This window comes from Ylistrum balloti, unplaced genomic scaffold (genome assembly GCF_031769215.1).
Source record: "Ylistrum balloti isolate Yb309-2 unplaced genomic scaffold, AGI_CSIRO_Ybal_v1 Utg371318, whole genome shotgun sequence".
NCBI lineage: Eukaryota > Metazoa > Mollusca > Bivalvia > Pectinida > Pectinidae > Ylistrum > Ylistrum balloti.
The window spans coordinates 213,996-239,323 of NW_026782703.1; the positions used below are offsets into that span (position 1 = coordinate 213,996).

The 25,328-nt window shown below is 35.8% G+C and overlaps 2 protein-coding genes across 2 annotated transcripts; one reads left to right on the forward strand and one right to left on the reverse strand.

The window, feature by feature from the left end:
• Positions 1 to 1,072: 1,072 nt before the first annotated feature.
• Positions 1,073 to 6,449, reverse strand: LOC132561979 (ER membrane protein complex subunit 5-like). The gene is made up of 4 exons (XM_060226700.1): positions 6,377 to 6,449; positions 4,707 to 4,759; positions 3,693 to 3,796; positions 1,073 to 3,244 (listed from the first exon to the last, which is right to left on the reverse strand). The coding sequence occupies exons 1-4, from the start codon at positions 6,447 to 6,449 to the stop codon at positions 3,148 to 3,150; spliced, it is 327 nt and encodes a 108-aa protein (XP_060082683.1). The 3' UTR covers positions 1,073 to 3,147.
• An 11,347-nt stretch (positions 6,450 to 17,796) lies between these two features.
• On the forward strand, positions 17,797 to 23,860 carry LOC132561995 (uncharacterized). The gene is made up of 3 exons (XM_060226721.1): positions 17,797 to 17,951; positions 22,629 to 23,010; positions 23,301 to 23,860. Exons 1-3 carry the CDS (start codon positions 17,934 to 17,936, stop codon positions 23,858 to 23,860), a joined length of 960 nt encoding a protein of 319 aa, XP_060082704.1. The 5' UTR covers positions 17,797 to 17,933.
• The last annotated feature ends 1,468 nt before the right edge of the window (positions 23,861 to 25,328 follow it).

Below are 25,328 nucleotides of genomic sequence, written 5' to 3' on the forward strand. Positions count from 1 at the left end.
ACTAGTGCCAAGTTTATAGTGCTTCTACGCTGAACACCCAGTGAAACAACCAGCCCGATCACATTGTACTGGCAATAGGTAAACCAGTTGTTGCACTACCATATCCAAAGTGTTAAGCATGGACTAGTAACTACCATTTTAAAGATTCCCGATGTGTCTAGGTCAGGGGAACAGAACGGAAATCCTTTCTCAAAGGGGTCAAAGGTCAACTAAAGGTCACAAGGGAGACGGTGTCAAGTAGAATATGAAAAACTATACTATTATAATTGTAGTTTAGAAAAGATCCAATCCCAAATTTAGTTGTCCATCACAAATCATACAATGGAGACAGCAGGACGATTAAACCCATATCATAATTTTCACATATCTGATACTTTCCAAAACATGTCACATGCAAGTGTATATTCTGAACCGGAAACATGGGAGGCGACTGTGGAAAATCCTATTGAGGCAAATTTCCAGGACATTGTTGACCAGATTGTACAAAAGACTCCAAAGCGAATGGTACTTGATACAAATTAAGAATTAGAGTAAAGCCAGTTAATTAACTTGTTGCTAAGTTAATTAACTTAACATTTGGGGTAGACAATAGAATTTCTAGGTCCTTATTTTGGACCTACTCCAGGACTAATTATAATATAACTAGGTATTGGTATCTTCATGTACCTTGGCACATCCACTCTAAAGTTAAGATCTCAAACTTTTCTTCAATCCATCCAAAACATGCCGTCCCTGGGTCATATACGTGTTCCATTCTAGAAGACCAGTGGAAATAATGGTAAGCATACCACAAGCAAATCTAGCTTGTGAACACCTGAATGTGTACTCCTAAATATACCTAGTTACACAATAGATATCTGACATTTTAAACACAGGATCTCGGAGATCTTGTAATGTCATTGTTTAAGATATCATCCCGAGGAATGGTTCCAGCACTTTATCCTCTGAAAGTGTCCTAAAGCTAAAAGCACAACCCTTTTCTCCATAGTTTTAGAATATCGATCATGTCATACATGCTTCAAGAGAATACAATGATAACATTTCATATATTTTTATATTTTTATTTCATTTACAAACATGGACCAATTCACTTCATGCACACAATTTTACTCAAATGTACAATATTTCATGCCTTTTCATAAAAAATCCACAGTCAACTGTTCTATAATGTTGGACAAGAGATATTGTTTCATGGCTGTGTCCAATACCATTAATATTTCAGATGCAAGTCAGAACACCTGTAGTTACTAGTGTCAAATATCTTTAGTAATAATTTTCAACTAAAAACCTAGCATTTTTATTACATTCTTTTTGAATAGAACAACAAAAAAGTAACAACAGTACTATTGAACAATGCGGTAGATGTCCTGGTAAGTTACACTTGTTTACTAAAGATGTCCCAAAAAGCACACATTTCTTTCATGTAATCTGGCTCTGAACACAGCAAAACACTGAAATATATCTGCATTGTGATTGTCCATTACTAACAGATATCTCTCTTATCTTTGGCCATTACTGAAAGATATCTCTCATTTGTTTGGCCAATATTGAAAGGCATATCTTTTATGTTTTGTCAATACTGAAAGATATCTTGAATGGGAATGCTCAATATTAATTATTTATAGTGTAAATCTAATTACCTTATATTGAAACAAAAGATGGCACCCACTATTGCTTCATTTCAGTGTTCATTTCAGTGTTTAATTCTTTGCTTTTTGCTCTTCATTATTCAAAAATTCCTCTGAAGAAGTAGTGATAATAATTTCCAACAGCCAAATCCAAGATGGCCACCGGTTGGTAATTTTTTTTTATCTGGTCAGTCCCAAAAGCAAAAGGGCACAAATAGGAACTTCCAATGAAAGAGCAATAACAATCTTTTATTGTCAAAATCCAAGATGACCACCTGTTATCATTTTGTTCTTTTCTTACCAGTCCCAAAAACACTAGTGCACAACTAATGAATAATGTGAAAATTAAAGGTACATCCAGCACTTCTCAAGAAATCCAGGATGGATGCCTATCAGTCCCCTACATCTCCCTCCCCTTTTTATATTGGTGCATGGTTTGTTTGGTTTATTGCCCTGAACACCCAGGGTCAGTAGCTGGTGGCTACCTCACTGAACAAAATACAGGAGGCCAATCGCAAACCCTGTCAGCACAGACTGATCAGTTTGTAAGCCTCCTGAGAAACACAAACCACCATGGGTAAAGATTGTAGAACTAGGCACCTCCGGTCTTTGACACAAGGTTATATAGGCATACACTCAAACTAAGATTCATTCATTACTTCTGAAAAATTTATTGATAGCAAGAGTTGTTAATGGAGAGAAGGATGAATGATGAAGCACAGACATACAATAGGGCCATTTGAATAGCCAACCATCGACAATGGATAATGGTGGACTAAAAGCACAAAACAGAAAAATATCAAGTGGAATAGATAAGGATTACCTTAAAATGATTTTAATCAAAACAGTCATCATACATACTTATAATACACACATACTGCTTAATATATATTACTTTCCCAAACTACTTTAATTACTTTGTACGTGAATATACCCATACATACTGCATAATATATACATATATGTCCATAACTACAAGCACCAATCCTTGCTCACGATTTCATTCAATATTCTTAGGCCTAACAACCCATGATGATAAAGTTACATGCTCACTTTTAGCTTGCCAGAGACTAAAAACATAAATCATAAATACAAATAAATATCTACCATCTTCTGTGTATAAATTAGAAATGCTCGAGTGAGCTTCTTTTTTTTTTTATTTCTTACTTTGTTTATTTTTTTTCATTTTGTGGGGATTATTTTTTCTTTTTTTGTTTGTTTCATGGGTAGGGTTGGGAGGTCAAAATGTTTAGGGTTATACTCAAACATTCAAGACTTATTACATGCTTCATACAAATCTTATCATAACCCGTTACATAAAACAGCTGTTTTCTGAGTAATCGACACCAACAACTGCAATGGTTTCAATTATATTAAGATATATCACTTCAGTTTACAAACTGTTGGGACCAATACATGAACCATATTTTAAAATGAAAATTTGATGTCAAAAGTCTATCAGTTCCTTCCTTGATAAATCCTCATACAGTAGCTGGCTAATGTCCAATCTGTGTTCGCGTTATCCATTAGAATTGGCATCCCTTCGTGGAAACATGGCTTTTCCACGGTGATTAAAACAGTAAAATGACTGTCTATTACTCACCATATCCCAAGTTCTGTAAAAAAAAAAGAAAAAGAAAATTCTATCATTGAGAAGTTATTCTTATAAATTATACATACGGTGCTAAAAATGTTTCTTAGAATTGTTTCTCAACATCCAGGAACACTTGTTCAAGTTTCATATATGGAATAATTTTTCATTATGTTGACCACATTGTAAGGGGTTCTACAGAATACCTTAGGTATCCATTCATGTCACAATTTTAGACACAGAGTGTGTTGATTCTTCAATATTGTTTTCTCTTTACATGTAATTGTGTAAGGCAACTAAACTCCCTTGTTTTCAAACATCATTGATAAAAATCATAGCTATTTCATTGTTTACTTTGTGTGGAAGTTATTTAGAAAGAAAATACATTTGTATGGAAACTTCAAGACGAGTATGTTGCAATTAATTATCTTTTCCTAATTTGTAGGGAAGGATTTACATGTACAAAGACTTACTTGCTATCTTGCTCTGAGCTTGCCCGTATTTCTCTGAAATTCCCTGATATATGTACAACTCCATAACATGTCAGAAACAGACCAACAAAACACTGGATTATAATCTGTCAAAAAAGCAAAATCAAATTTGTTACCTACATCACATACACATGTTTATCATCTATTATCATATCTTAATGATAGCAAGCTAAGTGACATGTGGGTTTCATGTGGACCTGTCAGCAAGACAAACTAAGTGTAGACCAGAGATGAAAGTGGCTGGCATTGGAAAAGGTGGAAATCCGCCGATCGGCGGAAATTTTTCATCACTGTTGTAATTCAACTATAGCTTTCAAACATTCCTTCGTATTATCGATTTGACAATACCGGAAACTCGGTGCTCGTAACTACTCAATGTTTGATTTTACAGTTTATAAGGGCATATAAATCGAAGGTTTTACGAACGGAGTTGTTGAAGATTGCTGAAAAATAAAATGCATCATCAAGACATACCTAACCCCCCACCCCCGAAATTTTCTCAGCAGATTTGCATTGATCTCAAAAATGACCAAATTTGTCATGAAAAAGGCAGAAATCCGCTGATCAGCGGAAATTTTTCATCTCTGGTAGACTGAATTTCAATGGCAAATAAAAATATCATGTTCAAACTTTATAACTCATGTGTGGCAGGATCAATTGTAATATTTTTGTATATTGTTTTGTATCTGTAATTACCCAATTGTATGCATAAACATACTGTGCAGTTAGTGCCCTTGGTTTTTGACAATGTTGGTATGTCTTATAATCTTCAGTGATGTGAATACATGCATAATGAATTTTAAATGATCTTTATTTAAAGAAATGTTCTGAAGTTTCGCTATAGTGAGATATGCCAGCATTGGTTAAGCGCATACTTCAAAAGGCAAAAAATAAATATCAGAGATTGTAAGTACTAGTGTCTTTACGTAAATTCTTATACCAGCACGAAATGATATGTTTGTTCACTTCAAATGTTCCTTCCATAAAGTTACTTACATCTATTGGAAGTTTCGTGAATTCCTGTTCTGTTAATCTCAGATAGGATCTGTCTGTAAACAAAAAGAAATATGTTTTTAAGACAAAGTAACTTCTATGAATTGAACTACCCTCATGATCATCAGATAAATAACAAATGATGGGTATGTACACTAAAGAGAAGAGTGTAAAAGACTGTCACAAAATTGACAGGACTTTTCGTCATATCATAATCCTATGCACACGAAGGTGAAAAAATACATACACATATAATTAGATACTGATCATAGAGATAGCCGATTAGTACCATAAGAAAAAGAAAAAAATCATCTCATTATTGCGATTTATGTTATCTCATTATAACAAGTTACTATGTACATGTAAGTTATCTCATTATTACTACTTAAGCTATCTTGTTATTTTGAGTTAAGTTATAGAGAATATATGGTCAGTGTCTTAAAATATACGCTGCATTTTGCAGCTCGCCACTTTTGTCTTTCTGTCCCGAGCCAAAATGCAACTTAAATTTTAAGACGCTTACCACAAATTCTTTTCATCCTTCAACATTGACTGAAAATCATACTATTGAAACTTAAACAGTATCGTTGTTCAATCTGAGTATACCTGATACTGAATTTTGCTCATGACGGATGCCAATTAATTGCTCAGCACAGAAACATACTTCCAAAGTTCATCGGATACAACAGCGATTTTATGAATTTTCATAGATCAACTTAGTCATTACAACATGTAAAATTGCTTATTTCAACAACTATTCATATTTGTAAATGTAATATTTAAGTAAATCCAAAGAGTAATTCTGTTAAATTATGTTGCAGGTGTATTCCAACAACAGCAATGCCAGTTACATGATAAATCCTGTTACTACGACTTAAGCTATCTGATTATTAGGAGTTAAGTTATCCTGTTATTACAACTTACATCATCTCATAATAACGAGACAACTTAAGTTGTAATAACAAGATCATTTATATTTTTCATGTAGTACTATTCGGCTTTTGTAAATTTGTGTCCAGAACATTTTTTTTTTAAAGATATAGATAGATGTAGTCTGAACCCTTTGGATTAGTGAAGATTATGACAATTTCTTGAAAGTGTTTAAGATTAATTTCATATATGGCTGTTCACCGATACACCAACGTAATGAATCCATTAGATATGGAGAACATTTTTAATTTCTTGGTTGAGAGGATGTGTCGGATTTCAGTGTATTTTCTAAATTTTGATGTTCTAAGCATGTTGTTGACCATTTTAATGATGCACAGATCATACTGTAAATGTGTTTGATTAATAGCATTGGCCTCTCATTCCATGCATCTAGACCATGCAGTATAATAAAACTATATCGTTGTTACATATTGATGATGCATTATACTTATCAATACCTGCTTGCTGAAACCAGACTTTGTTATTCGCCATATGGTTTTTTTGAATGAAACTGACTTAAAATATCCTGATATGATTATTGTTGTCACGGACTTTAATTTATCGATATCAAAGCCCGTGTTGTCCCGAAGTGGAAATGCGACACTGAAAATGAATTCGTTCAGAACCGGCATTGTCAGCGGCATGCGAGATAAAAGCTGACATCAGAATCAGATCAATCCGTGTAGAAGGTAACCGTTAATACCAAAAATAAGTTTTCAAAGTTACAGTTATTTTAAACTTACGTTGTGCAGCTGAGTAAGCAGCGTGTGCCATGGCCAACAGACCAACTACCACACACGTTTTGTGAAAATCCATCTTGTCGACTACCGGAAGTAGGAAGTCATCATGTAATAACGGGGAAAATTGCGGATAAAAATTTCCGGTAGGTTTGTTTTATATTGTTTTCCATGTTTCACATTTTATAAAATGATCATCCACAAGTCAACCGATCAGTTAAGTCTCAATCTACGAGATAGGTAGATCACCCATTAATTACACGTTGGTAAAATTGTATTTATTCAGGTGTGTAACAATTGAACTGTCTGAAAAGTTAAGTTAAGTTAAATTAAGTTAAGTTAAGTTAAGTTTATTACCAGAACAGGATATACCTATCCTCTACTCTGGTCTCAAAAAACATACAATATATATACATGATATTTCATATAATAAATATAGTATGTACAAATCAAAATAATATGTCCAGCTTTTAGTTCCGTTGAATTACTATTAAGACATTCTATATTGATATATCAGCTCTATAATTAAAAATGATATCTTGGTTTTCCCATAACTTATCAAGCCTATTTTTGAAACAGTTCGTGTTTGAGGCAGATACAACAGTTTCTGGTAATGTGTTCCAAATGCGTGCTGCTCTCACAGAAAGTAATTACTTCTTAGTTTAGATTTAGCTCTTTGTGGAAAAAGTTTTTTTGAGTTTACTCTAACACTGTGTTTATCGGACATGTTCTCCCATAACTTTATGCATGTACAGCACTCTTTGTCGTACACTCCGCTGATCATTTTATATATCTCGATCATGTCACCTCGCAAGCGTCTATAGGCCAAGGTAGGCAGTTTTAGTGTTTTTAATCTTTCTTCATATGATAAATTCCGTAATTCAGGTAGGCACCGCGTTGCTCTTCTTTGAACATTTTCAATAAGATCTATATATTTGTATTTGTAGGGATACCATACTGCACTTGCGTAGTCTAGCTGGGATCTAACAAGCGATTTATATAATGGAATGAATAATTTGATGTCCATAAACTGGAAAGTTCTTCTTAGCATCCCAAACATTGAGTTAGCTTTTTTCACTTTCTCACTGATATGATTTTCAAAACTCAAGTCAGACTCAAAAATAACTCCAATATCTTTCTCCTTCGATGTTGTCTGAAGTTGATTTCCATTTAGATGGTATATAGCCATATCTGTATGTGTTCCTATACGCATATGTTTGCACTTGTCCGGGTGCATTTTCAGCAGCCACTCCTCGCTCCAGTTACACATAATATCTAAGTCTTTTTGCAGTTTTGTTGAATCTCCCTCCTTAGACAAAATTTTGAATATCTTAGTGTCATCTGCAAAAAGGTACATTTATGAGTTCACCAAGTCTGGCAGTTCATTGATGAAGATGACAAAAAGGAGTGGCCCCAAGACTGATCCCTGAGGTATACCGGAAGTAACATTTTGCCAATCTGAGACTTCTTCATTCACTGTAACCCTTTGTTGGCGACCTTGTAAAAAGTTTGAAATCCATAATATCAACTGTTTTGATAACCCATAAGAGACAAGCTTGTTGATTAGACGCAGATGAGGAACGGTATCGAAAGCCTTCTTGTAATCCATATATATGCAATCAACAGCATGGCCCTCATCAAGTGCTTCCGTCCATTTGTCTAGCACCTCCAGTAGCTGAAGAGAAGTAGATATTCCAGTTATAAATCCGTATTGTTTCGTTGAAAAATAATCATTAATCCTCATGTGTTTTGTTATATGTTCCCTTATAATACTCTCCATAATCTTACAGATCACTGATGTCAGGCTTACAGGGCGGTAATTTCCGGCTTCGCTTTTGTCGCCCTTCTTGTAAATGGCACAAACTTTTGCTTTTTTCCAATCTAGTGGTAGGTCCCCAGTTGATAGTGATTGGTTGAAAAGAATTGATATTGGTCTGCTTACAGAGCACGCTGTGTTTTTTAGATATGCGGGATGTATTTCATCAAGTCCTGGTGACTTATCTGGTTTCAGCTTAGAAAGATACTCATGCACTTGCTGTTTATTGATATGGAGTGGTATCATGTCCACAGTTGTCGTTTTGTTTGGAATTCTTGGTATATCATCATTAGTGGGTTCGGATACAAATACTTTACTGAAAAAATTGGCAAGGACATCTGCTTTCTCTTTGTCTGTTGTAACCTTTGGAGAATTTTTGTTTTCTGGTTCGCTGTATAACTCACCAATGCCAGCTTTAACTTTCGACTTTGAATTAATGTATCTCCATATAGCCTTAGGATTAGTTTTTGCTTTGGTTGCTAAAGTATGTTCAAATTCTTTCCGAAGGTTGCGAGTTCGAATTCTTACTTGGTTCCTTATCCTGTTGTAATTCTTCCGTGCTTCTGGTTCTTTACTTGTGAATGCTTTCCTTGCAAGTGAGTGTTTTTTCCTAATCAGTTCCAGCGTGGATTTATCTGCAGGGAAACTTACAGCGTTGTTACTCCCAATCCTTATAACTTTTGTAGGCACAAGTTTGTCCTCTATCTCTTTAATGTTCCTCTTGAATAATTCCCAGTTTTCATTTACACTGTTTGATTCATTTATTATCTCCTTCCAAGAAATATTGTTGATTTCCCTATTAATTTCTTGAAAATTTGCTTTATTGTAGCATTTCTTGACTTTTGTTCTGATGATTGTGGTGAACTTGCACTCTACAGTAAACGACAGAACACAGTGATCACTTTTTCCGAGCGGGCTTAGGTAATCAATGTTCGAAATGTTGGTATCTTCCTTAGTTAATATAAGATCTAATATATTAGGGTTATCGTTACCCCTCCATCTGATAGGTTGATCAACATGTTGACAGAAGAAATTATCTTGTAATTTTTGGATGAATTTGTATTCTTGAGTTTCAGTGCTATTGCTATGTGTATTCCATGTGTTCCAATTAATGTTCGGGTAATTAAAGTCTCCCATTATCAACATATCAGAAAAACCTTTTCTATTTGCTTCCTCTAGTAGTAGTTGTAATTTATTGTTGTTCTCCGCTGAACCAGAGTCTGACCTATATATTAGCCCTACGAAAAGTTTCTTATTTCTATTCAGCTTAACCTCTACAAAAAGATTCTCTTGAAAGTCAGTTTCCATGACCACTTCTGACGCAGATAAAAGGTTATTGATGAATAGTATCATGCCTCTTCCTATGTTGTTCCCAATATTTCTACTGAACACTTGGTACTCTAGTTTTCCTTCGACAGAAAATTCAGATACTGTCATATCCTGAAGTCTGTTCTTGGCTTTCACTTCTGTGATGCCTATAATATCCGGATTGTTATCTTTAATTCTGGAGTTAAGTTCTGTTAATTTGTTTTTTAGTTGATCAGCATTTGTATAGAAAAACTTTAATCGTTCTTGTTGGTGAAGCTTCTGTTTCAATCTTAGTTCCTTTTTATTTTGATTACTTTCCTTGCCCATGGCGGACCTCTTACTTTGTAGACATATTCCCCCGATGAGGTGTTTCCCTGTTTTGCTTTTGCTTCTTCCCATAGCACTTTCTCTTGGTCCCTTTCTGCCCTAGTAAGGTCATTGCTAATTCTATATTTTTTTAATTCCTCGTGGTCTCCAAGTGACCTCACATTTTTGAACAGTTGTTTTTTTCGCTTCAAGATTAGCTAATGTTACCAGTAAGGGCCTTATTTTTATTTTATCCCCTTCCTTGGTGAATCTCCCAAGCCTGATGCATTTTAGATTGTCCTCCTCTCTAACTTTACAGTTGCCGAGGATTTTGTTTGCAGCCTCAGAATCGTGGGATATTCTTTCCTCCCTTAAATTGGTGTCCTTTTCTTCTACTCCGTATATAACTACATTGCATTCCCTTGATTTTCTCTCATTTATTTCCGTCATGATTGTTTGCACGCTACCCGGTTCCTTATTTTTACCTTGCTGTACACTTAATGGTTCCTTTGCTTTTTCTTCTGCAATGATTTTCCTTACTTTCTCCTCATCACATTTTATCTGCTGCACTCCTGGTTTCTTTTCTATTTCTTTAACAATGATTTTTTTTCACTGTCTCCTCATCACACTTGGAAGATATTTGTTGTTCCAACCGCGAGAACCTCTCTTCATATCCCTCCGTAATGCCCTTTACCATCTCTTCAATCTTCTTAATTATATCGGTTTTGATGTTAATTTTTACATGTGGTTTGCAATTATTGCAAAACCACATTGAATCTGATTTTTGGAGAAAGGAATACTCCTTGTCAGATTTTCCCAAGCATTCAATGCAGAAATGCTCCATGCACCGCTCGCACTCGAGCATTTTGGCCTCCGTATCGGTGAATACGCCCATGCACAGTAGGCAGAGCCATTGACTCTCCGCGCTTTCATCTTCACTATTATATGGTGATGTGAATTCTTGACTTTCCTGGCTTGCTACTATTCTTTCATCATCCTTTAGCCTCTTTCCTGACGTTTTAGTCTCTAATCTGGCACTGGGGGGTCGTTTTCTCTGTTTCTGAGGTTCGTTGCTAAGGCCGCCGCCGCCATTTTGTTTGGTCTTCTGTGAGGCCATCCTCTTAAAAATCGATTTGTGACGGGACTCTTTTATGTCAGTGTGTTAAAAGTTATTTAAGTTCTGCAAAACGGTATAAGAATGTTAACTTAACATTCCCAAATTCTAGTAACTCCTTGATCAGCTGAAATCTTTCGTTTTTCCCGGAGCTGATAAGTCTATTGTTATCTCCGAAAATACGAAACTAATTTTCTCACGAAACCGACCAATATATGCAAGCCAGTTACCCCAGAGCCGGGATCTAATAAGCGCCCATCATTGTGTAATTCCCCCTTTTTAATCTATTCCCTCCTGTTACGTTTTTTGCTTGCTTATTTGAAACGTGAAATCGTCGTTAGTTGCTTCCGTATAACACATGGGTTCGTCTCTGGTTATACCAAAGATATGCATAGTATTATGGACACGCCTCGACTTATTATTTCTAGGAGCGTGAAGTACGAGTACGGATAAATCAATGGGGATTTCCTACATTTTTGTGTAAGACGTCATTAGTTTCTGTTTAAAAATGTAATATACGTGTACACCAATTGCCAAAAGTAAATGCAAACGTTTGGAAGTTTATGACGTAATGTATGTAGATTTGTTGACAGTACACTTTAAGATGCGAAACCTCTCTATTAAATGTATGTATCTATGTATATATCATATACACTTCATTTGACAAGATGTCAAGATTTCACAGCATTGCACAAAACCACAATCTGACTGTACCAAGGTTTCTCGAGAGTTACAATAATACCTTGTAAACTATACACTCCTTCAAGCGTACTATACGATGTAGCTATATCCAAACTGATTCGAGAACGATCAATGCGCCTGTTTCTAAATGTAGCATTAATATTCCCTTCAAATATAGCTAAAATTGTACCTTTTTATGTTAATTCGGACTGGAGACCCCTGATCTGCCATGAAATCGTCACCATCATTAATATTGTTGGTCCATTGACATCTTTTTCGGGTGAGTGACCAGCCCATAAACTCCAATATTGTCATCAGTGTCTCATTCTGTAAATCTTGTTAAATATATGTACTCTATATATGTAGTGAAGATGGTATATCAAAATACCAACAACAAACGAAGGGATTTGAAATTTAACTCTCCATACGAACAAACTGAACATTCAATAATTAACGAAGATTAAAATCAAAATTATAATTTGACGAACGTATGACTTTTACTGTTATTTACTAGAACTGACTGATACTTATGAAATGGATTACCGTGGTCAATAGAGCTGGTAACGCTGTATGCTGTCTATCATCATCATCATATGTCGAACTAATAATATGACAAGTAGATATCTATGGTTCAACTCTAAAAATATGTTGAAAATATGAAACCATTTTCCCTCCATTTCTTTATTTCATATCCAGCATATCATTAAAGTGGCTAGTTCTTACCAACATGACCCGCGCCACTTCAGGGTTGATGGTTGATGTGTTTATACACGAAGATTATGTAGAATAAAAGCTGATGATAAACCATCATTTACACAATGTTAAGTCGTAAAAAAAATTGCATATATAATGACTGGAAAAATATTCTACAGCATATATCACATTATTTGAAATGGAGTTATCTCCCTTATAACATGGATAGTATATAGAATCTGCCAGTTAATAATAATCCAATTAACATCAAACTTGTTGAAATTTGAAAGTTATCTCCCTTCTAACATGTAACAGGTGCTGTCAATGGCGGTGAAGAATAAGACTAATAAGACATTGTAACCATCGCATGGCTCTATCTGTGAAGTAACAGGCGCTATAATGCTTTATCACATTGATGGTATTTACAATTACTCTGACCTGTGTGTATTGCTGTAAAGCTTTTTTTCGTTATTATTTTCCAGTGTCAAAGAATATCACGCTGGATTTAGCTTCGGTAAAATTAGACCCAGACAATCCAGACAATGGGTATTATGTGTAGAAAACAAGATACAAATACACATTCTTCACGTGCTCACAGATTTTGACAAAATTAAAACCTTTCAAAAAATATACCACAAAAAATATCGTTCAACATGAACAAGTAATTCCGAAGATTGTATAAGAGACACACAAGTGAATACAATTTTTCATTCGGAACAAAGATACATTTCCTGGAGGTCTCTACAAACACTTACATTATTTGTTTTCATGATTTCGTTTTCGTAAAATAATATAAAACAAAAACAAACAAAAAACAAAACAAAACAAACCAAAACAAACTAATCAAAAGCTGAAAGTTGGTTGGCTTTATTCATTGTTTAACGTCCCATCAACAGCTATTTTCATCCAAGGACGACCTTCCTACATATACGAAGTGAGTGATTGTATTGAGTGTGTGCTTGCGGGAGGCTGCGATCTGGTCACACAAGCTTTTTTGGCGATAGTGAGGTACTGAATCCGATATCATAGCGATGTCCTGTTGAAGTATACAACCGAAGGCACTCGACAGGACACACCAATCAGGTAACATTATACTGACAACGAGCAAATTTCAAAACTAAGGTTTTACAAGAAAATAAAGCACGGGTCTATATTCATTAAATCTGTAGCTTAATCCACTCATCTCGATTCACATGACAGGTATGTTATCGTATCTGAAGATGTGACACCCGGTGCAGTCATCATAACACTAGAACATGAATTACGTAACCATAGTTTTGATTGTAAGCGGATTAATACGTCCGGAGTCATAATTACCAGGGTGTTTTCTTGATTCAAACACCATAGACACTTACAACAATCCAATTGTAACCGCAACAATTAACTGACAAATTAAACCCAAGTTATATACGCACGGTTTGCATGAATAAAGAAACCAACAATATAATTATGTGTTGACATTCAACTTTTGAACAAAACAGAAGATGACGTACGCTGGATGAGGAAGTGTTTGATGTTGAATACAAAGGACACGCATCCAAACCCATGTAAATCACGTGGAACAGAAAAAGAGGCATCTGTTGAGATAATGGGGAAGGAATTGAATGAAGCAGCAATATGAAGAAATTTGCAACCTTAAGAACAGGCCATCTGTCAAAGTGATTTAGCTGAAAACTACGACTTTGGTCTTGCCGACGAGGTCCAATCTGCCTAATTTGACTATTGTCGCTCTACATCAGGTATACTATGATGACAAAGACAATATTTTTCAACATACATCTTGCGTTTATGTGTGCGACACAAATTCGCACAATATTGCCACATTCTATGCTATCATAAAAATAGTTGTACCGGAAGTTAAATACATTGTTCCTAATGTAAATTATATTAATTACATCACTGAGTCGCCAACTTCTCAATATATTATTAATTTGATGGCCAATTACGGAATAATTTTCGACGGGCCTCAATCATCATGACAATACTTTGAAGCTGGTCATGGCCAGGGCTCCTGTAACAGGTTGGGGAAGAGGGCTGCAATGAGACTAGCAGATGTCACTGTAAAACGTCACACCAAAATGTCGTGATTTAAACAACATGGGATATTTATTCTTTAGGTTTACAGCAGACAGGTTCTCTGAAATATTTTTACATACTCGATTCCAAATGCAAGGACGTGCATAAGGAACAATGAATATCCATGCAGTAATCCATTTCCGAGGTCCCAAGATTGCTGCGAGGTCAAGATATTGTTTTGTGAGAATTGCTAATATAATGGCGTGATGGAACCTAGCTGAAATGGATGGACAGATCATAGGCCTCTAAATGAAGAAGTGACAACAAATATCAATGTTGACAACAACGTTACTGCGACAACTAGCAGCGTCACCATCGATACAACAACAACGAACACTGACAGTCACACCACAATAATAATAATAATAATATACAACATTTATATAGCGCACTCTCTATTTTGACAAAATACTCTAATGCGCTTCACAATTACATAATAATCTTACTACAAAATTTACAGAACATGTATAACACAGTAATCAACATATGTAACACAGTAACCAAATCAAGTAAGTAGTGGTGAAAGTATGTATATACAGGAGAGAGTCTAAAATGACAACAATATCCCTCTTGAATTTCAGGGATTTTGACTTTTGAGCAACACCACAAAGTGGCCGCTACCTTTCCAAAGCACCGAGTCACAGTCCGAGAGTTACGCACAACAAGGATTCTGTCACCATCGTAGTGATCGTGAGCGATAAAACAAGTTCCTGCAAATATTCAGGAGCTGTTCCATTTATTGCCTTGTATGTATACATCAAAATCTTGTACACGGAACCACAATGCAATAAGTAAAGGACTGGACGACTTTCGAGTACGGTTAACTAGGCGTGCTGCGGTGTTCTGTACCCTCTGCAGGCGGCTCATTAGTGTATCAGATACACCAACGAGTAACGCGTTGCCATAGTCTAACCTAGAAGTAACAAGAGAATGTACCAATGTCTCGTTCAATCACGTTGACGACCGAAAACAACGTCATAACTACAATGAACACTGACACCAAAAATACCCCAACAAATACCTAAGCTACATTAATATATCCCGATATGCCATGTATTGTAGCAATTAACGACTCTAAATGGTAAGTTGGGAAGGTTGAGGAATATGATTCTGATGACGAAATCAAAGTTTCATTTCTGAACGAGAGAAGGACAGGAAAAGCAGTACGATTAGATGGCAAAACAAACCAGATTTTGCACCCTCGGATGTTAATTTTGTGTGCTGCCAGTGAACCAATTTGCTCGGAAAAAATCGGAACACTTCAAAAACTATCTTTCTGATAATTACCGCGATGCTCCTCGAGCTCCATATTAGGACCTTTATTGATTTGATACATATAATAATGATATAATTTTAGAGATAAGCAGTTTTATGAAATCGTTTGCTGATGACACTACCCTTTATCTCGTAATAGACAACGCTGTTAATTCAGCCAATATTATCAATAAAGTAGAAACCTATATAAAATTAGACTAAATAAAAGTTAAATCCTAATTTCCCTTTATCAAAAAGCCTATATTTTGATAAAAGTCAGTGCCAAAAGATTTAACAATCGTATGAAGTGCATAAACTATATTCATATTTCTGGCAATTACCATGGCGTTTTAAAAGCTTCGGGTAAATTGTGACCAGGTAAGATTTATATCAACCCTACTTCACAACATTCTTAACAAAGATAGCATACTTTGATAAGAAAATAAGTCAAGGTGTGTATTGCAGATGCTGGAGGTGTTACAATCTTAGATGATTAAACTGAAATCTATTGAATCATTGTTCAATTTAGACTTAAAACAGCTTTCAATCAGCCTCACAGACCAACTTTGAACATTCATTAAATTCTATTGTGAGAAAATAAAATCTTTCATTCACAATGTTTGTGAATACACTAATCATATTCCTGCAAAGTCATCGTTGATATTGATTAACTCGAGATTCTGTCTTACAAATGCAGCAAACGCCAATATATTCGATGCAAAATGCAATGCAATGCAGGTAAATGAAAATTACGGAGAAGTTTTACGATCATCAAGTGATCCAATTGATAAATAGCTTATTCCTTTGTGCGATATTAAACTGGACGTGTTTAATGCCCGTTGGTTCCGTTGTTTTATACCTTCTTCTCATTTGAGAACCTGAAATTACTTGGATTGATCAAGATTTACATGGCGGGTGTCGGCGATGAAACAGGAGACGCTTACTCTTCCAGAACATCTGGTTTTATTCTCCTCGTACAAATTTTAGAAGATTCCATGTAAATCTTCGTTTTGTTCATATTTTGCCATTGTTTTATTGAACTTAATTGACATGTTGATATTGTCTTTCTCTTTTGACATTTGAATGCTGTTTAGCAATGTCTATTGTGACATTTTTTCTTTGTGATGGTTTCTATTAATTTTTTGCTAATCTGTACTTAACACTAGTTTGTCTTGAAAAAGAATCCATTTCTGCTATTCAGTGTTACACAAGGGGTTGTTATTAAACTTCAACATTGGTCCAGTAAGTAATTCTTTTCTTGTCCTTATCCCATTTCGGCAATTTGGAGACTTTTTTCCATGTAAGGTAAATCCATTCGGTTGTTACTAGTTTGAATTTAAACAATGAAATGACTGCCTCTAAAGACCCTGAAGCATTGTTGTAATGATCCACTTACCAAGATATGGTCTCAGATATTTTTCCTCGTGATGTCAGTAATACATCTCAGGACTTCATGGACTTTTCTTTTTGTACTTATCAAACTATTACGGGGTCGGGCAGTAGGGGATGGAGAGTTCTTTGATCTACATATACATGTATTTGTATTTGTACAGAACTGCTAAATCATAGGTTTTAAGCTGAAATAATGCAAGTTTACAATATGTATGTTGGTATCTGAAATGTTATTTTTGTACATGTAGAACCTGATTTTGTGATACATTTTTCTTCTTTCTCAAAAAAGGCCATATCACCATGGACACTGACTCACTTTTGGTCTTTGGCTTTGGAAGCGCAACGACTGGTTTGTCAGTATAATGTAATCGGGTGTGGTGATCTGCTGGATGCATGCGGCAGTATATTTCAATGTGATAGCACTATAGCGTCGGCATCAGTTCCGTGCTTGCACAAGGTTTACAAGAACCACGCGAAAAACCACGCTCACCTCGATTAGAAGAATATTGACCAAATGAATATGAACAAAATCCAATGAATAGGATGTCGATGTTGTTTACTTTCACGCTGATGACACTTGATAACAGGCCCTATCTTCCTAGAATTCAGCTGTTAAAAGCATGTAAATCCTAACAAGTTTTCACAAGCCCGGAAGACCAAAATATGTTTTATATATTGATAATCTGTGTCAGCTGTTTTCCCCTATCCTGCAGAGGATCTAATACACTTCGGCATTAACAGATTGAGTGTGGAATACGTGTCGAGTTTGTAAAATTGTAAATGGATGAATTTCCTCGAGGGTCAAGATATAGACGGTCCAGTAGATGTCATGAGCAAAGACCTCGAGCATCTGGACATGTACAATCCTCAACCATTCAGGCCTTGTCAGCTTGAATTCAAGAAATGCCATTGAACACGTCTATATGTGTATCCTCATGCAGGTAAGGTGTGAAAATTTAACACCCCATTGCTGGGTTCTTAGAATCTCATCTTTAATTTTACGTTTGTCATAATGATTTCATTGTGTGATATGACGTTGGACGTGTTTGATGCTCGTTCATATATTTGGTAGGTTCTGTTGTTGTTTAACTTGTTGTCATTAAGGAACTTGACATTACACTCTTGGATTGACCTAGATTTACGTGGTGGGTATTGTCTACGAAACAAACGACCCCTACTCTTCCAGAACTTACTTCATCATGCACATCTGGAGACCGTTCTTAGATACCAGTAGCTACCAATAGGACGTTCACCAGTGTATAACAACATATCAACGTAACATATAAGTTAAAGAATACAGTGAAGCTGAAAAACGTTATGTATACTATAAACAAGTTTTGATAAAATTATTATTATTACATTCTTAGCGGCCCGTCAACGCATAGAAGGCTATTAGGGTCATCAACCGGTGAAACAAACATCGACCCAAAAGGAAATAACATCAAACAAAGTGAAAGGTACAAGACAAATACTAAAACATTTACATGGTTGTATTATCGCAAAAGATCAAAATAGCAAGTCATATCCAGTAATATAGACCAACACATGTCCTAGAATTTTTTTAATCTGAACCGTTTCTAAAAGGGTCTTTGGACTTGTAATGTTACGATAAAAATTTCTAGAGTAGACAAAAGATCAATGCAATCCAATAAAAATGTTTAACGGTGAATGGCCTTAAAACATTTCTGCTCATACCAGTAAATAATCGAAAAACCCACTCATTTTCAAAACATTTTAAACTGGCATACATACGTTTCTCTGAGTTTATATGACATGAGCTGTTGGTAGGACGCTTAACAAAACACAAACCTGTTGATGTTAAATTAGTTATCATTTGAAAACGTGATTTATACTTGGCGGGTGGTCGTATGATTATAATAGAATTCAGACATTCCCACAGATGAGAAAAAATTTCAAAGAATAATTTTTATAACCCCTTGTAACATAGGCAAAAAATCGAAATTAATGCAAAGATATACATACATACACACACACACACACACACACACACACACACACACACACACACACACACATACATACATACATACATACATACATAACCTTGAAGATCATACTAGGCAAATAAGGTATGTTGAGTTGGAGTGAAAATTCTGTGAAATGTGGTCTCCTGTTTTTCACTTAAATGAGATCTCTACAAGAACCTGAAAACTGTATCTGGTGTTCAAAACGTTCAGAAAATTTAAATGTATTGAATATGTAATGCCAAACTTGTAAACGATATATTTGCGTTTTGAAAATTTACGTCGTCTACGAATAATACAAAACAATTCTAAAAGTACCCGTCGAGAACCCCTGATATTTTTGCCATATGTACCTCGACCCAACACAACATATGTCTTGGGGCAGTTCCAGGTAAATCACGATAAACCAGTGATTTCACAGGTACTCTAGTGGTCATCGCCACTGGAAACGCTTTACTTGAGTTTTAACATTATGCAACGTTAGTTAAATGGTTGACCATTTCGGTATGGTTATGACTGGAAGTTAGCAGAGTAGGGATATGCTCTGATTTTCTTCTACAATATTTATACCAGAATTTGAATGTTGAAACGTTTGGACTGTGTTGCTTGAATTGAATGGTTGGTGTTCACAACGACACTTTTCACAAGGCAGTATGGATTTATGAATACAACTTAATCAGACATTTGCAATAATTATTTCTAATTAGAACAACTTCTGATTCTAAAATGGGTGTAATTCGGCTTCCAAAGGTGACGGAACGGATATTACATTATCTAATTTTAAGTGTGACCATTATATGTATAATAAAACTGGACAGAGTATCCGGACATGGCCGTCTAGTTAAACCTCCCGGACGGTCAACGATGTGGCGATATGGGTATAAAACACCTCCAAATTACAATGACCATCAGCTTTTCTGTGGTGGTTTTCCGGTAAGTATTTAAAGGTAGTTGTGTTGCATAGCTGAAATAGTTTGTGGTTTAGCTGCGAAGTCGTTTTTCTGCATTCCCATAATGTCGGAGTACGTTTATTGGCCTTGTCAATATTTTCCAGTGAACATTAAGAACTTTCATCTTCGGCTTCCTCCTCCTCCGGTATTACTGTAGAAGATTACGTGTTAGTTGGATGATTTAGGTTACTTAAACGGTATACTATATACATATACATAAGAACAGGTATAGTTAATTCTGAACAATATTTAAGATTTTCGTATGCTGCCAAATTTCACTAATAATGCAAGTAAATAAAGCTAGGTATTCTTGTTACTAATATCAAATCATGTGTCTTTCAATCCTTTGGTTCTCAAACACTTCATTGTGTAAAGCTTGTTTGTATAGAATATTGTCAAAACAGAATCTCAACTCAATCTCTTTTATATAGTTGATCCAGGCTGCAAAGAAATATACAGCCTTAAACATCGTGCTGCAATATAAATAAGATTACATTAAAACTACTACAACATTGAGCTTTCTGAGCTTCAACGTATTGTGATGGTACATCTGCCGGTTGGGTATACGAAAGGTTGTACAAAAACACACAAGTAATCAGTTCCTTTCACTAAAAAATTGTCATTGAAAAAGTATAGTCAGATAAGGAAATGTCTGTTTTATACGGCTGTGTCTTGGAACCACCAGTGTATATACAAAATCACTAAAGATTACTTCCAGCTATTCCTTGTTAGAGGCGGTTTAATTACGGGATTCATGTTTTCCTTCTACAATTCAGTCTTGGTGTTAATTAAGGACTCCGTGTCCAAATGTGTGATTATTGGCATGCTGAAAGGTCAAACAGTAAGTGAAGGAAATGAATGGGCTTTTTAAGAGCTTTGTCAAAAGTCCTACAGTTCTTTTGGAGTAAGCGGTTGAAGAAAGCCTTTTGTTTCACCCCATCATCACTAGAGATGAACTTTTCAAATCGTCTGTCGACTGCTCGTCCTTTAAATCAGTCTTTCTATCATATTTTGATCCATCAAACAATGGACACACCATAATGTATTGATGCCAGGCAAACATTTGAATGACTGTGACGATTAAAAGTCATTTTTCGTGACATAAAGTGCATTGCAATTTTTGTCTTGTCTCTACTGTTCCTTATTTTCTATAATATCCACCAGATCATGTAGTCTTGAATTTCTCTGTCTCCTCTTAAATCTTTCTTCCTTTTTACCGTAGCATAGCTGAATTTTTGTTTGGAAAACCACTGCATTATCATTGTCCACGTTCAGAGTGGATTCTGAACTTTCTCCGTAAATATTAAGGATTTAGTAGATTAGAAATGTCCTACTGGGGCCTTTAGTGGTAACACTAGTGTGGTAGCAATATACGGTGATCTTCAGTTTCACACTTCGCCCCTTTGTTGGCTGATTTTTTTTTTTTTTTACATGGCTGAATTTATTGAAGAGCTTATGAAAACAGGTCACAAAGACACTGCAAAGTCATTTAATTTCACATTCAGATATGATGACATAATAATGAAATAATAACAAGAAATTTATTGACTTCGTCTCGTGTAAATACGACAGACTTGGTCTTTTCCAACAACGAAAGCAACATGAACAGCTTTCCGTCAAGCTGTATAATAAACATGATTTCATTGCCCTATTGTGAATTTCCCATTTCTGGATAGCAATATACCTGCATCTCTATCCTATAGTGTTTACATGTCGCAGTAGAATTGATATTCTCGGGTCTGCAAGATGCCGTGAGCTGACGGACAAACACGTCATCCTTTTTAAAAATAATTTTTCGACCAGGAGATTTACAAGAACATATTGCAGTCATCCACGCATTAAACGGAAAACCGTCATCGCATGACTAAAACGATGTTGATAGGATAAACAGCAATATCAAACCAGACCAAAACATAGGATTTAGTTATATCCACTACATTTCTATGGTGTTTACTTGTCGCAGTTGATTCAATATTTCATATGAATATTCCCAATGTCACGATTCTCTGCAAGATGTTGGCAATAAATAAATACACAACACATGGTTCTGAGATACTAAGTCGTCATAACGACCATAGAGCAATATTCTATTCCTTTGTGCGATGTGAAGTTCGATGTTGTATGCTTGGATGTTGTCGTTTTGGAACATGACATCTCTAGAATTGACAAAGATTTACAAGGCGGAGGTCGTCGATGACGCTTCCGAAACACCCGAAATACCTGGTCTTGTTACCATTTTACTGTTTGAGAAGTTTCCGTGTAAATCTTTAATTTTATAAATATTTTGAGTTTCGAAACCGTTTGCATAACGATCATTTTGACATATAGGTAATTCTCATTGTTGTTCCATCACATCTGGGCTAATTGTAATTTTTGAACGTTTAATCGATATTTCTTTGGTGTGGAACGTCCAATATTCGATAATTTGTCACGTATACTTGAAAGCAGTAACCAATTTGTGTTGTTCTGAAACATATGCACCACGCCATCATCGATGTCATATAGAACGTGAGTGGAAATTTATGTAATAGCACGTGCAATTTCACTCCCTTACCCATATGTAATCGAGTTGTCCCATTCCTAACAACTGCAGGAACACCCTGTCAAGTGTGTGGAAATATATAGATTCCAACCTCAGCGACTGCTGTACACTTTATCATCATTTAAATTCTGCATGTTTCAGATCCAGTGGTGGGTCAATGGCGGGAAATGTGGTATATGTGGAGATAGGTATGATACTTCTATACGCGACAACGAACCACCGTATGGCCGATTTGCGAACGGCGTTATTACTGGGCATTACCAAAGAGGTGGTGCCATCAGTATCAATGTAGAACTCACGGCAAGTCATAAAGGTTACTTCGAGTTCCGACTGTGTCCCAACAACAACGTGAAGAGAGCAGCCACTCAAGCCTGTTTAGATCGCTATCTTCTAAAGGAATACTACGGAAACTCCACCCAAGTTTTCGTCGATGACAAGAGTGCTGGATTTTACGACATAAAAATGCGGCTTCCATATGATGTGGCATGCTCACAATGTGTTCTTCAGTGGCGTTACAGAACAGGTATATCGATTTGTGCATATGTTGAATCGTATTCTGCACAAATCCTAGAGGAAGTATTATTGCCTATAAAGATTACATTCTATGAACGACGTACAGGTATATTGGGATTGCATTGGGGTACATCATTCTTCGAAATCCAAGTGTTACTTAATATCTATAGACCTGAAATTTCACTGTAATTTATCAATTCTCATTTGCTGCAGAAAATTATCATATTTGATACTTCATGACAAGTTCTAGATTTTTTGTGATATAGAACAAGCATATATCATTTTCTTTTCTTTTCTCAGGAAACAGGTGGGGCTGTACCGGTAACGACTTCAAGACAGGACCTTGTGGGTTAGGGTTCGGACCACAAGAAGAATTCTATGCATGCGCGGATATTGCAATTCTTGAAAGTGGCATAGACGACACAATTCCAATTCAAACAACACAAAATCCGCATATCACACCAAATGTACCAACACCACTGACCACTAAAATGTCACCCGTGCAAACAACTACAACGACCACCCCATCCACACAGGCTCCAACTCCACCGCGAGTAACTCGTATGCCGCCTCCATCTCTTCGGATTGTATGCAAATCTGCTGGTGCTTGGAAAGGATTAGTGTCTATGGACAACTGGTGTGACGTCAATTGTAAGCGTCGCTACTGTCCTATGACACACTGCAAATGTAACCCGGCTGGCCAGTTGGTGGATGACCAAGATTACGGACTCTTAGGAACGGGGAAAAATTGTTACTCTGTCGCCGGTAATCCAGGTCTTGACCTCTGGTGCCAGCATAACTGTCCCCAGGGACTTTGCGACCAGAACATGTGCTATTGTGCAAAGAACGGCTCGGGATAGGCTTTTGAAAATTAATCATGAATTCATTAAATAAATAACAGAGAAGGTTCTTTTACTACTAATGTTTTTTTAATAGCACTTTAGAACAAAACATTTTTTTTTATGTTTATTAGCAACAATAAATTAACAAATTCATCAATTACTTAACAAAGACCCTATATAGGGATATAGAGCCAACGTCATACTTCTCGTAAGGGTTCCATTACCTCTTGCTTGGATACATCTAGGTATGCAGGGCAATTGAAGAATAGGGGGAGCTAAAGGGTAATTGTCACTCACAACAAGTTCAAGGATAGGTTGACATTTTAATTCCTTTGTGTCTACCGATTTGCTCCGAATATTTGGGTTTCTTCAGGACAATTTGTGATTGGAATTTTTATACCAATACTTTTTCTACTCTAATATTTCTTTTTATTAATGACGTTAAACAATTAATCTCACATGATCTTATCGGATACCAATAATTATACATGTTCCATGATGTTCAATCGCTAGATAGTCAGGTTACTAGTGGGATCCTATTGTCTTTTCCCACCCTCTAGTTTCTAATTCAGAACCACGACATGACCTAAAGAAACCCGTGATAACTAATTAAAATATTGAATATTATTTTTTTTACCGTAGAGATAGCCAAGTTGCTGTTAGACGCCTGACAGAAAAAAAAAACCCTGGACATGGTTTATGGTTTGGATGATAGAACTTATAAATAATAACTTTCAGGTTTGATAAAAGAAATAAACATTACCTACGAAAGTAAGGAATTGCTATGATGCGAACCATCTGAATGGATTTAATTGATATCTATTTATATCTACACAAAGAAAGATACCATTAGTATGCTGGATATATACAGATGATATATTCTTTTATTTGGCCACATTAACTTCCGTCTGCGACGCCATGAACTCGTGCCAACCCCAACAATCAAATTCATCAGCGATACACAGGTCAATTTTTAGACGTCTATATACGTATAACATGACGGCACTCTGGGCAGGTACAGAAACGCTTTAATATACAGCTTCCAACACTACCACACCTGTCATTCAATACGACAGAAAACAAATATATCGTTCTTTCAGGCAAACGTGCCTGCATGTAGCAATTCTTTACATTTTCAGCAGGAATCACAACCACTAATTGTCCTGAAGTAATGCAAGGGGCCTAAAAATCCAAAGTGATCGAAAGAAATGTCAAAATCTAATTGGGCAGGTACAACAGCCCCATTATTCAGCATGTGGGGAAAACCTCAGCTCATTAATATTCATGAGATAATGACGTCAAAATATTTGTGTCGTCATGAAAACATGAAAACAGCTTATATATCCTGTTCTCACTTAACAACGTGACATTACATATTGGATTGATGTTTACTCTTCCTTGTACTTTTTCGTGTTAATTTTACCTTTGATCATATTTTGCCTGTTACTTTTTTATTTTTTTTTTATTTTGATTTGTGATTGTGTTA

Excerpts from the sequence above, each read along its gene's own strand:
- LOC132561979 (XM_060226700.1), bottom strand. The coding sequence starts at position 6,449 with ATGGATTTTCACAAAACGTGTGTGGTAGTTGGTCTGTTGGCCATGGCA. Across the intron at positions 4,760-6,376 it reads TGCTTACTCAGCTGCACAAC|ACAGATCCTATCTGAGATTA; the intron begins GTAAGTTTAAAA and ends TTTTGTTTACAG. Across the intron at positions 3,797-4,706 it reads TCACGAAACTTCCAATAGAT|ATTATAATCCAGTGTTTTGT; the intron begins GTAAGTAACTTT and ends CTTTTTTGACAG.
- LOC132561995 (XM_060226721.1), top strand. Across the intron at positions 23,011-23,300 it reads TCAGTGGCGTTACAGAACAG|GAAACAGGTGGGGCTGTACC; the intron begins GTATATCGATTT and ends TTCTTTTCTCAG.